Below are 15,598 nucleotides of genomic sequence, written 5' to 3'. Positions count from 1 at the left end.
TGAAGGCTCTGTTCCATTCTGGTCAAACAGAGTCAGGGTGCTGATATTATGCATGTCGACTCACTGGAAACACTCTGCTACACCAGTGGGACAAAAAATTGGGTCCAGGTACCCTCATGGTTCCTTGAGGGGTTTCCAAATGGCCCCTTACGGGTGTGTAACTCTGAGAGTGTACAAATGGAACCAAATGGACCCTTACGGGTCCATTTGGTTCCATTTGTACACTGTCAGAGTTACGGGGGTCGTGGAAATTGAAACATTTGAGAACCACTGTGCTACACTAAATGGAACAGAGCCTTCATTAGTATCATTGGTAACAGCTGTGAAGGAAGTGATAATATGGCTGCTGTGCATAGAGCCTATTGGCTCTTTTCCTCTACAACAGTGGTTCCCAAACTGGGGGGCGGGACCTCCCCAGATGATTTGGCGTAAAGCCAGTGGTTCTCAAACTATTTTGGCTGAGGGCAGCCTGTAAATAACTTTATCATCCACGGCACCCCTGAATTACATTGTTACTTTATAGCACAAGATAAAAAAAAGATCCACAGTACGCCCCTGGATATGAGGGAATAACTGACAACATTATTTATAGCCTATGCTCTGTGGTAACTCATTAATTAAAATAAATGTTTGTAAGAACTCATCTTTTGATAATTGAATAACATTCTGCATTCATAACATAATTCTCTAATAACTTCTGCTTTTCACAAACATAACCTATATATTAAAATTGGCGTAGGAGTTGAGGCATTACATTTTAGTTTGACTCGGTTCCATAGATAAACATATATAAAAAATATATATATATTCAAAGATTTGCATACATTGTCACGATTTTTCAGATCTACAAGCTCATAGCGTTGCACCGAGCTCATAGCGCTGCACTCGGTGCAACGCTATGAGCTTGTAGATCTGCTATTTTTTTAATAGCCAAAGAAATCTAATAAATGACACAGATACGTTCCAGGTCTTAATGGGTTAACCCATTAAGACCTGGAACGCATCTCTGTCAACTTTTTGATTTGAGGTAAAAAGCATTATTTTACACTATTCAAAAATAGCAGATCTACAAGCTCATAGCGTGGCACCGAGTGCCATGCTACGAGCTTGTATATCTGTTATTTTTGAAAAAAATGTGAAAATGTGTGCAAATCTTTGAATATGTATATTCTTTTAAAGCGAACATTTATAACTCAAATCTTTGCTTCCGGTGGTCCCTGGAACAAACATATTTTGAGATGGGGGTCGGCGGCCAAATACGTATCATTTTTGACATGAAATGCATTTTTGACATGAAAAAGTTTAAGAACCACTGATATAGAAACACACGTTTTTCTGAAAACTGTTTTAGAAGACATTTTGTAGAATCGGCTTCAGGTCTTAAAGGATTAATGCACGCTCTTCATGCGAGCCTTCCCTCTTCACCCAGGACCCTGTGTGATAACCTACGAAGGGAGAGGGACCGGGCGGTCAGCGACCTGGCCGACGCCCTCCGCAACCTGGACGACATGAGGAAACGGAAGAACGACGCGTCGCGGGAGCTCAAGGAGCTGAAGTGAGTCATCTGACCCAAGTTCTGAAGCAAAGGTTGAAGCTCCTTCATTCGTTTTGATAGATGGAGCAGTGGTGGAAAGTAACTAAGTACATTTACTTAAGTACTGTACTGAAGTACAATTTTGAGGTATTTGTACTTTACTTGAGTATTTCCAATTTCCAATACTTTTATTTCTACTCCACTACATCTCAGAGGCACATATTGCACTTTTACTCCACTACAATTATTTGAAAACTTTAGTTACTGGTTAATTTTAAGAAATAAATGATTATATTATGAAACATACATTAACCACTTTAGCCCTATTTTATACCTAGGCTATTTGAAAATAGCACATCTAGATCTGCTGTTTTTAAACTTTTGTTTTTTTATTCCGGACTTTTACTTGTAACAGAGTACTTCTACTTTGCAGTATTGATACTTTTACTTAAGTAAAACATTTGAGTGCTTTTTCCACCACTGGACCCAAGTTCTGAAGCGAAGGTTGAAGCTCCTTCATTCGTTTTGATAGATGTGAAGTGTTAAGATTTGCATGATCTATCTAAAGTAAAACCTCCCCTATTTGTGTGAGGTAGATGCCCGACCCACTCTCCTTTTGTTTGTCCCAGTGCTTTGTCTCAGTAAGCTCGTATCTGTTCGGTGTGTGTGTAGGCGTAAGCTGTGCTATTCTGCTTTTGTGGACGTTGTGGGAGCTCCCAGTATGCCCCAGATTAAAACGTGTAATCACCCAAAAAGCGTTTTTTAGCTTTTAGATACGCACACAAACACACCGTTTCTATCTGTCTCTTCTCACTACCACCCTCCATGGGTTCACTTACTGTATGTAAGGTTTCAAAGCTCCATCTGCTGGACATAATGTGTAATGGCTGCCCACAGTGACTTAGAGAGTGTATGATTGTTTTAATGTCAGACGCAGCCTCAAGGCTCACCTCCGTAGGGCACCATGTATCTAAGTGACAGAAAGGCATTGTATGCATTGTATTTTTAGTTTAAATATAAACCTTAGTGTCCAAACTCACCGGCAGAGTGTATTTATTCCAGTCGATGAGGACAAAGAGTGTAGGAAGACTCGCACACCACAAAAAGTGTAAAGAGTGTAAAGAGTAACTTTTTTAAGTCAAGAACCCCTAAATTGATATCTATTTGGCCGCGGACCCCCAGAATAGAAGACTGATGTTAAAAAAAAATAAGAAAAACATTTTGAATACAATTATTCAAAATGTAAAAAATAGCAGATGTATAGTACAAGCTCGCTAGCCTGGTAAACCCTCCCTCCGGAAATCTCATTTCCATTTGATTCCAGGAGTGAGTCTGGCATGATCGCCCATTCTGCAGTATTGGCTGTGGGCTGGAGTTTATAAAAGTCACTCTGAGCGCGACCCACTACTTCTATAAACGTTTTGTTGTCTCAGCCATCCACTGGTGACTTATGTTTCTACAATCTACAAGCTTGTAAATCTGCTGTTTTTGAAAACTTCGGAAACTATTCAGAATACCTGTTAGCTATCCACTTCGTGCCTTGTGGCACATAAGGCCTTCACAGAGCGCTTCCACTTTTCACGGTCAGCTGCTTGCAGTCCTCACTTCAGACCATGACTTCCTTCCTGCTTCTTTTCGTTCTTTCTCATCGGTACGCCTCCAGGTGGCCTTTGGTCTTCCTTTTCTTCTTTTCCCTTCTGGTGCCCATGTCATTGCTATGCAGTGGTGGAAAGTAACTAAGTACATGTACTCAAGTACTGTACTTAAGTAAAATTTTGAGGTATTTGTACTTTACTTGAGTAATATTGTACTTTTACTCCACTACAATTATTTGAAAACTTTAGTTACTAGTTACTTTGCAGATATAAATGATTACATTATAAAACATACATTAACCACTTTAGCCCTATTTTATACATAGGCTATTTGAAAATGTTTGAAAATAGCCGATCTACAAGCTCACAACGCGAACACTTTTACTTGTAACAGAGTACAAGAGAAAAGTTGGAGAATCACTGACCAACAGTGAATATATAGGGTATGTAAGTGATTAATGTTCCTATTCCCATGCAGGGAGAAGATGGAGAGCCAGATGGAGAAGGAGGCTCGTTTCTGTCAGCTGATGGCCCACAGCTCGCACGACTCGGCCATCGACACCGACTCCCTGGAGTGGGAGACGGAGGTGGTGGAGTTTGAGAAGGACAGGGTAAGGTGGAGGAGCATGAGTCAAATACCCGTTAGTTAGCCAACATCAAATGTCACCATATCTTTGAACAAAATGGACAAATCAATAAATAACAACACTGGACACATTAAGACCGGGAACGCATCTGTGTCGTTTTAGATTTGAGCTATAACCATTATTTCATACTTTGGCCTATTCAGAATTAGCAGATACGAGCTTGTAGATCTGCTATTTATCGAAAAATCGTGAAAATCTTGTGTGCAAATCTTTGAATATATATTTTATAAAGCTAACTTTTGTAACTCAAATCTTTGCTACTGGGGGGGGGGGGGGGGTCCCTGGAACTAAATATTTTGAGATGGGGGTCCACGGCCAAATATCATTTTGGGGGTCCTTGACGTGAAAAGGTTTGAGAACCACTGATATTATAGCAACATAAGTGTTTCAGAAAGGATGTTAGGATTTAGAAGACATTTGTAGAATCGGCCTCAGGCCTTAATTGGTTAAGCCATATGTCAATATTACTAAATCTCATTGTAATTCAAATATTCGATAGAAATGTCAGATTTAGCTACTACGTCTGCAAACGTCCCATGCAAGCTGCTAGCCTAGCCACTTAGCTCTGCTCTGCTGAGACTCTGATTTTGATTAGTTCCATTTGAGAGCGGCTAGGTGTGCTGTCATGCTCGTTTGAGCACGGGCAGAGGGCCTATTTCAACCAATCGGATTGCTTGGTCGGAACTACACCGTTGTATAATATAATATAACATATCGCCCAGTTCTACTTCCAGTGCATGATGTTAGCGGCAGTATAATGTTTCCCAAGTCAATGAAAGTATGCATGTTTTTAATCATTACAGGATGACATGGATTGGAAGGCACTTGGGTTCGATATCGCAGAAGGGGTAAATGATCCATATTTACCAGGGGACTGTGGGATATTTGTGACGAGAGTGGATAAAGGAAGTATTGCAGACGGAAGGTTAAGGTGAGATTTTCCATGATCAGGGCTGTCACAGCCATGACATTTTATGTGACGATTATTTGACATACAAATGATTTGCGATCCACTATTTCAATTGTGTTTTTGTCATTGAACTCATGGACCTACTTGCGGATTATACCAGTGTCAGTCTACTTTATGTGGACTGTGCGCGATCGACACACACTGACATTTTGCACCTTAACACATGGGCTGCCAAAAACGCAGATCTGCATTCTATTGAGTCCTTAGAACGCAGGCTGCCAAAGACGCAGATCTGCGTTTTATTTTTTTTAATTTATTTATTTTTTCAATTTGACCCAAAGACCAAGGAGATATGATTTTTCGAAGATTTAAACTCCCATCCACGTCCTTGTTAACTTAAAACTTAAAAATTCTGTATCTCGGCTCCTGAGTACTTTTTTTTTTTCATTGAAAAAGTCTGGCAGCCAATGTGTTAATCCCATGTACAACGCAGTGACATTTATCTTTTTTTTTGTGTTTTTCTAGCACCTTAACTAACGTCCATAAGTATATCATGCACAGTATACGTCTGCTGCTATGCTCACACACCTTTAATTATATCTTATCTCAGGTACCATGTGTAAATATGTAGATAACTTGTTTTTGTGTTCTCTTGTTTGATCTCCTTTCCCCCTTGCCCTTCTTCTTCCTTTTCTTTTTTTCTATGGAAATAACGATATGATGGGAATTATGCACCAAAACGAATATCACACACTCTTTTACCCCTGTAAACCTGTGATGTGACAATAAAGCTGTTTCAAAATGTATTTTCACATTTTTCAACAGATAGATTTTTACAGGTGAATGGAAACCATTCTGGCAAAACGTAATTGCGATCATTTCAAATAAACTGTGGTCAGGCAATTATCGTTGCTGTCGGGCAGAAACCTTTTTTTTTCTTTTTCTTTTTTTTATCCCACGATTTTGTAACCCTTTTTTTCCACCCGGTGCTAATTTTCTAAGTGATCCTGGGCACTACACTCCCCCCACCAGCCTAGGGAGCCCAGGGCCGAGCTCATGCCTCCTTCAATGCATGAGAGCCAACTGACCTTCTTGCGTGTGAAAGGAACACGTTATTCCAACCAGTTCCCTTCCCCTCCATCAGGCGCCCCGGCTGACCAGGCGGAGGCAGTATAGGCAGAAACCTCTTATCTCCATATACTAACGTTTTTTTTCTCGTAAATCAACGCCCTACTTGATCATACTGCAGCGTCACAAAAGCATCAAAAGTAGCCGATCCGCAAGCTCGAAACCCGGCGCGAAGCGACGCGTTTCGAGCTTGTGGATCTGCTGCTTTTGCCATTTCTGAATTTGAATCCTAAAAAGTAACGTTATTTGGACATAATGAGGTTTCCACCCGACAGGGACGACGTGTAATAATCGTGACAGCTCCTACTCAAACTACACAAACTCTTCCGGCACGCGGCTCACTTCTTTTCTCTCTTCTCCTCTCTTTCTTTTCTCCAGAGTGAACGATTGGCTGTTGAAGATCAACGACGTGGACCTGACCAATAAGGACAGGAAGCAGGTGGTGAAGGCGGTGCTTAACGGCAGCGCCGGCCTCGTCAACATGGTGGTGCGACGGAGGAAGTCGCTGGGCGGAAGGACGGTCACCCCCGTGCACGTCAGCCTCACGGGTCACAAAGGTATCGAGAACACCCACCCCCATGTAAAATTCCTTGTCATCCATTTTAGGTGTCTTTGGCTTTTCAAAAAATAGCAGATCTACAAGCTCATCGTGCGGCACTTGGTGCTGGTGCTGCGCGATGAGCTTGTAGATCTGCTATTTTTTGAATAGAAAAATCGTGAAAATGTGTGCAAATCTTAGAATATATATATGTATTTTTTTTTAAGGAGTAGTTCACCCAAAAATGACTTATTTTCTATAAATTACACACCCCATGAAGCATTGAATTCATGGATTTTTAGTTTTTGTTGCATTTCGTTGCATTACATTTTTAGTTTTTGTTGCCGGCGGTCTCTCCGGTAGGAGACTCAAAAAGAGTCTCAAAGACATTAGCATCTTTCCGCCGGTAATCAAATTATTGGCCTAGGAATGCGACAAAAACGAAAAAATCTCCATGAATTCAAATGCTTCATGGGGTGTGTAATTGATATAAAATAAGATTTTTTGGGGGGGTGAACTACCCCTTTTAACCCATTAAGACCTGGAACTTATCTGTGTCATTTTTAGATTTGAGCTAAAAAGCATTATTGTACACTTTGGGCTATTTTTGAAAAATCGTGAAAATGTGTGCAAATCTTTGAATATATATATTTTTAAAGCCAACATTTTTAACTCAAATCTTAATTCAAATATTTTTAGATGGGGAGGGGGGGTCCACGGCCAAATGCATATAATTTTGGGGGTCCTTGACATGAAAAAGATTGAGCACCACTGATATAGAAACATACGTTTTTCAGAATACTGTTGGGATTTAGGAGACATTTGTAGAATCGGCTTCAGGTCTCAATGGGTTAAGCTAACATTTGGTAACTCAAATCTTTCATTGTTTGTCGTCCCGTCTTGTGTTTGCAACCAGACAGCGGCATCGGTCTGGAGAGTGGAGTGTTTGTGACGGCCGTGGTCCAGGGGAGCCCAGCGGCCAGGGAGGGTTCTCTGACCGTAGGAGACCGGCTGATAGCTGTGAGTTCCACCGTCAATCTCCTTTTGCGACGTAGACCACGGGGTCTTCGACGCTTTCCAGGCCATGGACCCCCTTAGCTGACTGAGAAGATGAAGCAGTGACCCCCCCACACTACATATTGTATATAAAATTGTGCAGAATACACTTTTTCATAGATTCCATAGATAGCTTCATAGACTCGTTTGACGGCACCATCATCAGTGTTGTGTAAATGAATGTGTTTTCGTTTGTTGGTTTATTGTTAACTATTAATATGTTGGATTGATGTTAATGGGTATTTTCAGACATTTAAGCACTTCAAGGAGTAGTTCACCCTAAACATTTTTTATTTTCTATCAATTTCACACCCCATGAAGCATTGAATTCATGGAGATCTTTTTGTTTTTGTCGCATTCCTGGCCACCCAGGTATGGAATAGTCTAACCCCATCCCTCAAAAAAATGCAGTTCGCTGGGCTCATTTAAAACAGCCCTAAAAACTCACCTTTGTGGAGGCCAGAGAATAAAGATCAAACAGTGTTGCACCTTTGCAGGGCTAGGTGGAGCTGTCCCCACACAGCTGCCACAACGTGCCTGCTGCATGCTTCAAAGCAGTGGTGGAAAGTAACTAAGTATATTTACTCAAGTACTGTACTGTACAATTTTGAGGCATTTTTTACTTTACTGGAGTACTTCCAGTTTTCAGTACTTTTACTTCTACTCCACTACATCTCAAATATTGTTACTCCACCACAATTATTTGAAAACTTTAGTTACTTTGTAGATTTTGATTATTATTACAAAACATACATTAACCACTTGGAGCTTGGAGATCTGCTATTTTCAAAGGATTTAATTTCATACATTTGAAAACTTGTGAAATGGGACATTCCGCATAATGAGTACTTTCTACTTTTGGTACTTTAAGTACATTTTGATACCAATACTTTTTGTAATTTTTAGAAATATTTTGAATGACAGACTTTTAGTTGTAACAGAGTATTTCTACTTTGCCGTATCGATACTTTTACTTAAGTAAGAAATGTGAGTACTTTTTCCTCCACTGCAAAGTCGGGGGAATATAAGCGAGGGGAGGTGACAGGTGTCAGAAATGGAAGCAGGCATCAGGACTCTCCTCGTTTGAAGAGTGTCCTTGACTCCTTATCCCTGACGCCGGCCTGCCAGCAGCAGCAGCAGCAGAATTCTTAATCCCTGGCTGGTTTCAAACTCCAGTGAATGCTTCTTAATGAAAGCTCAGGGCTTATAGAGAACACCCCGCTTCACCTTTTTTTTTTAGCAGCTGGGCCGCTGCACCCTGTTGGCCAGGAGAGCTCATAATCGTCTCTGTCGGCGTGGAAACCTCCCATGTCCAAAACCGTTTACTTTATCAGGATTCAAATAAAAAAAAATGTCAAAAGTAGCAGATCGACACGCTCAAAAAGTGTCGCTTCGCTTTTTTGGGGGTGGAGGGGGGGTTGAGGCTTTTGTGTGACACTGTAGTGTGATCAAGTAGGGCATTGATTTACGAAAAAATACAAAAAGTTAGAATATGGAGATAAGAGGTTTCTGCCCCCGACAGCAACAATATGCCAGATGATAGTTCAGCACTGCCTCAGGACAGATCTGAATCACACCCTAGGAGCTGTTAATCACAATACTGTATCGCAGGGGTCTTCAACGTTTTCAGCCCAAGGACCCCCTAGCTGAGAGAGAGATGAAGCAGGGACCCCCTCTATATTGTATAAAATTGTGTTTCAGATAAAAAAAGAATCCTCTTTTTTCCTTCTACACCTCTATACCTCTTTGCCAAAAATAGCAGTGAGCTTGTAGATCTGCTATTCTTGGCTAATTTGCTCAGAATAGGGATGCTAGGGTTCAAGTGGTTCAAAAAAAGTCCTCTCACACAAAGATTTGGCGGACCCCCTATAGTAGCTCTGAGGACCCCCTAGGGGTCCCGGACCCCCTGTTGAAGACCCCTGCTGTATCGGGTTATAACATACAGTATATCGTCGCTGTCTTGTGGAAACCTTGTATGTCCAAAACCGTTACTTTCAGGAAATGGAAAAAGGAAAAAAGAATTATGTTCCAATGAATCCAATGTAGTTATGTACAGTATCTGTCGTACAGTGATTTCGGGCATTAATTCACAGAGAAAATAAAAATACGGAGATATAAGGTTTCTATCCAACAGCAACGATATTTGAAAAAAAGAAGAGAGAGAAATTGGGCCCAGAGAGCAGAAATGCAGAAGGAAATGGAATGAAATAATTTGAATCGTGTATGCTCTGATGAAGGTCTGATACATCCAAAGATCAGAATGCAAGTGAACCACTGCATGGGATCTACGCAAGTGTGCGGAAATCTCTGCTATCACTTTGGACTCATCTTTGGACGGTTGGATGACTGACTAAATGGCCAGACTAAAATCACTGCGTAGAGCAGGGCTCTTCAAGAACCTGTGTTTTTTTTGGTCATTTTTTTCACAAGCTCTTGTTAACCCTGAAGCCCTTTAACACTTGGGGTGCCAGAGTTTTATTAAAAAAGTGTACGTTGAGTGCCTGGATTTTTAACCTTTTTTGAACCTTTTTCAAGTAGTCACAAAATATTTTCAGTGATCACCGTCCTCACGGTGATCCCCTCATTACACACATAGAGGTCTCGTACAATCGGGGGGGAAAAAATTAAAAACATGCAGCCAGTTGAAAATAGTCAAAAATACATTGTAAAAAAAAAGTACACAGGAGCAGAGATACAGGCTTTTGAAGTCATAAGTTAACCAGGAAGTGGATTAAAGTCTAAATCTTCGAAAAATGATATCTCCTGGTGCTGTGAAGGAGTTTTTTTTCCAAAAAACATATATATATACGGTTTTGGCACTCCATGGGTGTATTTCCAAAACCGTATATACGTTTTTGGCACCCAATGTGTTAAGACCTGAAGCCTATTCTACAAATGTCTTCTAAATTGGGTTAGAAGCAGAAACGGTATTCTGAAAAACGTATGTTTCTAGATCAGTGGTGCTCAAACTTTTTCATGTCAAGGAAAGGACCCCCAAAATGATATGTATTTGGCCGCCAACCCCCATCTTAACACATTGGCTGCCAGCTTTTTTTTTTTTTTCCTACAGTAGGCTGCCAGACTTTTTCAATGAGAAAAAAAAAGTACTTAGGAGCCGAGATACAGAATTTTTAAGTTTTAAGTTACAAGGAAGTGTCTGGGAGTCTAAATCTTCGGAAAATCATATACACAACTTTTATTTAGATTTTTTTTTTTTTTTGAAAGAACGCAGATCTGCGTCCTTGGCAGCGTGCGGGCTTTTGCGCAAATGAACGCAGATCTGCGTCCATGGCAGCCAATGTGTTAAAATATGTTGTTCCAGGGACCCCCAGAAGCAAAGATTTTCAAGAAAAGAGTTCCAGGTCTTACTGGGTTAATAATAATAAAAACATTATTTTACACTTTGGCTATTTTTTTGTATATCTGCTTTTTTTTCTGCTATTTTTTTTTAAACTTTTTAGCTCAAATCAAAAAGTGACACAGATGCGTTCCAGGTCTTACTGGGTTAATACCTTTTCATTGGTTCAATAAGTACTTTCACTTTCAAACATTGTCAGAAATGGCGGGAAATGGCAGATCTACAAGCTCGCAACGATGCGACACGTTGTGAGCTTGTAGACCGGCAATTTTAGCAAATGTAGTGCGACACTGTCGATATCAAAATAGGGCATTGATTTACGCAAAAAGAAAAAAGAAAACCATAAAATGTTGAAATATGGAGATATAAGGTTTCTGCCCAACAGCGACCATATATTACCTTTCCTCCATTTCTATTTGGCAGTGTTTTTCAGAATGAGTCACAGTGTTTATGATGTGGGTTGCCAAGTGCAAGGGAGGCTCTTCAGTCTGAAAAGTGCTGGCCTAGATTTCTTTAGCGTAGCATTCCCACGCCCATTCCCAACTTGTCAGAAACCCTGTCCTTATTTCCAAGGCTGTCACGATCAAGACATTTTAGCATTCGACTTTGAAATGTGCATAAATACGATTTTAATTTCTATTTGGATTTTAGGCCTGACAATGTGATATGACAAATTAGTGAATATACAAAGAAAGGACTGACATATTTAATAAGTTTGAAGGGATATTTCACTTTCTAACATGTTTGGGGTAATTTTAACGTCTACTTTGGCTTTTGTGAACTGCCCAGACAGTTTTTACGTTGCTTGATCCAATATTTAGAAATTTGATATTCATTTTAACAGACACGCCCCCTTCCTATACAAACCCATTGTCCTTCTAATGTGTGTTTTTTCATTTACTTTTTTTCATTTTTCTTTAATGTTTTTTTTTTTCATAATTATGTGTTTTTTTCATTTTCCCAAAACATGCAGTTATTATTATACAATAATGGGATTATGTTATAATTGTGACAGCCATACTTATTTTCCATTTTACAATTTAGGCATTTAGCAGATTCTCTTTATCCAGAGCAACAATAAGCAAGGTAAACACATACATAGAATGCAGAGAGACAGTGTAGTGCCTCGGTAATCTAGGATCACAGGTAAACCAAGAAACTAGCGTCAGTCTGAACAATATGCTGTCAAAATAACGATACATTGAAAGTACAGGATACCAGGTAATCAGGGAACCTTGCATCTGTTTAAATAGCATGCGGGTGGAAACCTCATACAGTATGTAAAAAAAACTTTACTTTTCAGGATTCAAATTCAAAAGTAGCAGATCGCCAAGCTCGACACGCGTCGCTTCGCGCCGCGTTTCGAGCTTGTGGATCTGCTACTTTTGATGCTTCTGTGTGACGCTCTAGCATGATAAAAAAAAAAGAAACAGAAAAATCTGGAGATAAGAGGTCTCTGTCCGACAGCAACGATTTTAACCTTGGTGGTCAAAAAACCTGTAACAGAAATGTCTCTCTGCTCCCCAGATAAACGGCATCGCTCTGGACAACAAGTCTGTCACGGAGTGCGAGGCTCTTCTGAGGAGCTGCAGGGACTCTCTTAGCCTCTCCCTCATGAAGGTGGGCCACCGACTGTTGATGCCAAGTCCGGTTATTATTTTGGGCTTAGTCGCTTGTTAAATATTGGCGGTTGCTGTTTTTTTTGGGGGGTTCTAAAGTGTAGTTGCTTATTTGGGCTTGCCTCACTTTAACCGCTTAAACCCTATATACATAACATCAGCTATTTGGAATGTTTGTGAAACATTTTACAACGCAAATCTTGTATGGGGGTCACTGACAGTGACACAACATTCAGATGTCCGCGGCCAAATACATATTAATTTGGGCGTGACATGTAAACATTTGAGAACCACTGATCTAAAACAACATTAGACAAAAAGTTTGACTGACCTGCCCTAGTTGCTTATTTTGGGCTTATTTTCTGGTTGCTTCTTTCTGGCAACACTGGCCTAACACCGTTAGAGGCAATTATGCAGCCGATGTGTACCGCATTTTTATGCGGTACGAACTTGTTCAAAAATAGACGGGCATTATTTTGGTTGTTAGTGGTTGTTAAACTAAATGAAGTTCAGTTTATGTTTATTTTGTATCTATCAAAGAGTCATTTGTGTTTATTTTTATAGATTTCTTTGCTTATAAATCCTCCTACTGATGTTCACCTGCCCTATATAATTATAAACAGTGTCAGATATTTCATAAAAGAAAAGGTTAAAGAATCAATCAATCTGCGATTTCTGGTTTGCTGTCTGTAGAAGAGCAAGAACATAGGTCTAGAACCTAAAACACCTAATCGCAATTCTACATATTCGTGCCAAGTACTGCTCAAAATAATTAAGGGAACACTTTGATCCCTTAATTCTTTTGAGCAGTTTTTGTTAGCAGTATGTACACAGTTCATGAAAACTCAAAATAATTAAGGGATCAAAGTGTTCCCTACATTTCTTTGAGTAGTATATTTAGGAAGCGGCTTCTTTTAGAGGCGTTTTACAAATCGCAGATTAGGACTTGTCCTGACCAACACGTCAAAAATGTTTCAGTGATGGGATTAAAATGTTTGCTTTCTCCCTCCTCCTCCTCCTCCTCCTCCACAGTTCTTCCCTCACAGCACGTCGGGCCAGAACATCTTCGAGAGCCTGCAGCGCGACTCGTCCGAGAAGGCCAACAACGGGCGCCTGCACATGTCGGAGGTGCAGCAGGCGCGCAACAGCCGCGACCTCAAGCACAACAGCTCCACGCAGACGGACATCTTCCTCCAGGTCCGGCCTGTCACACACATTACATTAAAACCACTTAAACCCCAGCGTCCGTATTCCGGGAAAGCTTTCGCAGAAAATAGCCGATCGTCAAGCTCAACCATATGGGGTTTAAGGGCTTTTAATCGCCTGATGCCCTGATCGCAGTTAGTTAATTATTTTGCGTAAAGGTTTTCATTGACCTAAATACATCTGTTGAAAAATAACAGAAAATAACTGACCGACAAGCTCTCTCAGCGCGTCACAATGCGACGCACTGTGAGCTTGTCGATCGGTTTGTTTGTTTTGGAAGTATAAAACTAGGAAGTACAGTGCATGACCTGTTTTGGCCACTTGCATTCTTTGTTTGGATTATTTGGTAGTCATTATTTATTATTATTATTATTTTTGTCATCTGCCCTGTGCACTTTTTGTCCACAAAGCCTAAAAAGGCAAACTGAAATGTAATTTTAATTTATATGTTCCAATGTTAAATACCAAAAAAACACAACAATATCTTTTAATGGTCAACTAAAATGTCATGACGGTGACAACCCTATACCTCCAGGATGCCAGCGTCCCCGCGGACAGGAGGAAGGTGCGGAGCGAAGCGGACGAGGTGGGGGGAGGGGTGTACGGCGGGGGGGACGTCAGGAAGCCTTTCTCCACGGGCTCCCTCCACGCCACCAGCCTCCTCCTCAGGCCCGCCTCGGACCTGGGCGCCCTGGGGGGGCGCTACGGCGGGCCCAGCGCCTTCCAGGAGTGTTGCCCCTCCTACGCCAAAGCCACGTCCTCCTCCTTGCCCTACGACCCCGCGTCCTCCTCGGACTGCGTCGCGCTGCCGGAGACCACCCTGGAGAAGAGGCACAGCGGGGGCACGTGGCCTAAGGTGATGGCAGGGGGCATGTCGGTCGTGCCGGACAACAACGGCGGCGGTCCGGCGGCGACGTCTGCGTCGGCCCAGCTCTCCATCTACAAGTCGCCCAAGCAGAGGAAGTCCATCTTTGACCCCGACACCTTCATGCGCCCCGAAACGCCCTCCTCCTCCTCCTCCTCCAAGGCGGAGTGGGCGCCCAATCAGATGGCGGCGGCGCCGGCCGCCACGGCGTCCCGCTCCCCGCAGCCGTCCAAGACGGACTCGCTCTCCTTCTCGGCCACGCCGGCGCCGCCGGCGCGCAGCGACTCGTTCAAGTTCAAGCACCACAGGCACCAGAGCAGCTCCGCCTCAGACTGCACCGTCACCTCCGACGGCGGCGGCGGCGGCGGCAACAGGGGAGACGCCACCTCGGCGGCGACAGGCGACGGAGGCCGGGAGCGAGGAGAGCGGGACAGGAACGGGAACCACCACTACTTCCTGGACGGCAAGGTCCTGACCTCCAGGAAGTCCTGCGACGAGGACATTGGCCGAACCAGGGGAGGGGAGGTGGAGCCGGAGGTCAAGAGGCCCCGCCCCAAGTCTGCCCCCGCTCTGCGGCGCAGAATGACGCCCCAGACCATCGCCCTGCCCACCTTCCAGGTTAGTCCACCAGGTGTGTCTGTGTGGAAACGCCTCCAGGAGGACCCGTTAGAATCGGTCGGCGGCCCGAACAATCGGTCCCGACCCACTGTTTTGGGCAGTGGTGGAAAAAGTACTCAATTTTTTTACTTAAGTATAAGTATCAATACTGCAATGTAGAAATACTCTATTACAAGTAGAAGTCCGGAATTCAAAATGTACTTGAGTAAAAGGACAAAAGTAGTGTCATCAAAATGTACTTAAAGTACCAAAAGTAAGAGTACTCATTATGCAGAATGTCCCATTTCAAGTTTTCCAATGTATAAAAATCTTTTGAAAATAGCAGATCTACAAGCTCACAATGCGTCGCATCACGACGCATTTTGAGCTTGTAGATCGGCTATTTTCAAATGGCCGAAATGTACATTATATTTGGCTGAAATGGTTAATGTACGTTTTGTAATAATAATCAAAATCTACAAAAGTAACTAGTAACTGAAGTTTTCAAATAAATGTAGTGGAGCAAAAGTACAACATTTGGATCC

The 15,598-nt window shown here is 42.0% G+C and overlaps 1 protein-coding gene across 2 annotated transcripts in view; it reads left to right on the top strand.

Moving 5' to 3' along the window:
* The window catches only part of dlg5a (discs, large homolog 5a), a 115,786-nt gene that overhangs the window by 55,463 nt on the left and 44,725 nt on the right, over nt 1–15,598 (top strand). For both annotated transcript variants that reach the window (XR_014602029.1, XM_084075444.1), the window contains exons 12-19: nt 1,430–1,555; nt 3,608–3,740; nt 4,580–4,707; nt 6,193–6,371; nt 7,269–7,372; nt 12,294–12,386; nt 13,418–13,582; nt 14,127–15,074. Coding sequence is in view for 1 of the 2 variants with exons in the window: in XM_084075444.1 (XP_083931570.1) it covers nt 1,430–1,555; nt 3,608–3,740; nt 4,580–4,707; nt 6,193–6,371; nt 7,269–7,372; nt 12,294–12,386; nt 13,418–13,582; nt 14,127–15,074 (1,876 nt within the window). In the remaining variant the exon portion in view is untranslated. The remainder of the gene's footprint in view (nt 1–1,429; nt 1,556–3,607; nt 3,741–4,579; nt 4,708–6,192; nt 6,372–7,268; nt 7,373–12,293; nt 12,387–13,417; nt 13,583–14,126; nt 15,075–15,598) is intronic.

Source organism: Gymnoscopelus microlampas (genome assembly GCF_963454915.1).
Source record: "Gymnoscopelus microlampas genome assembly, chromosome: 13".
Taxonomy (NCBI): Eukaryota; Metazoa; Chordata; class Actinopteri; order Myctophiformes; family Myctophidae; genus Gymnoscopelus; species Gymnoscopelus microlampas.
The sequence above is the reverse complement of the archived record's forward strand: the minus strand, read 5'-3'. Positions and strand labels throughout refer to the sequence as shown.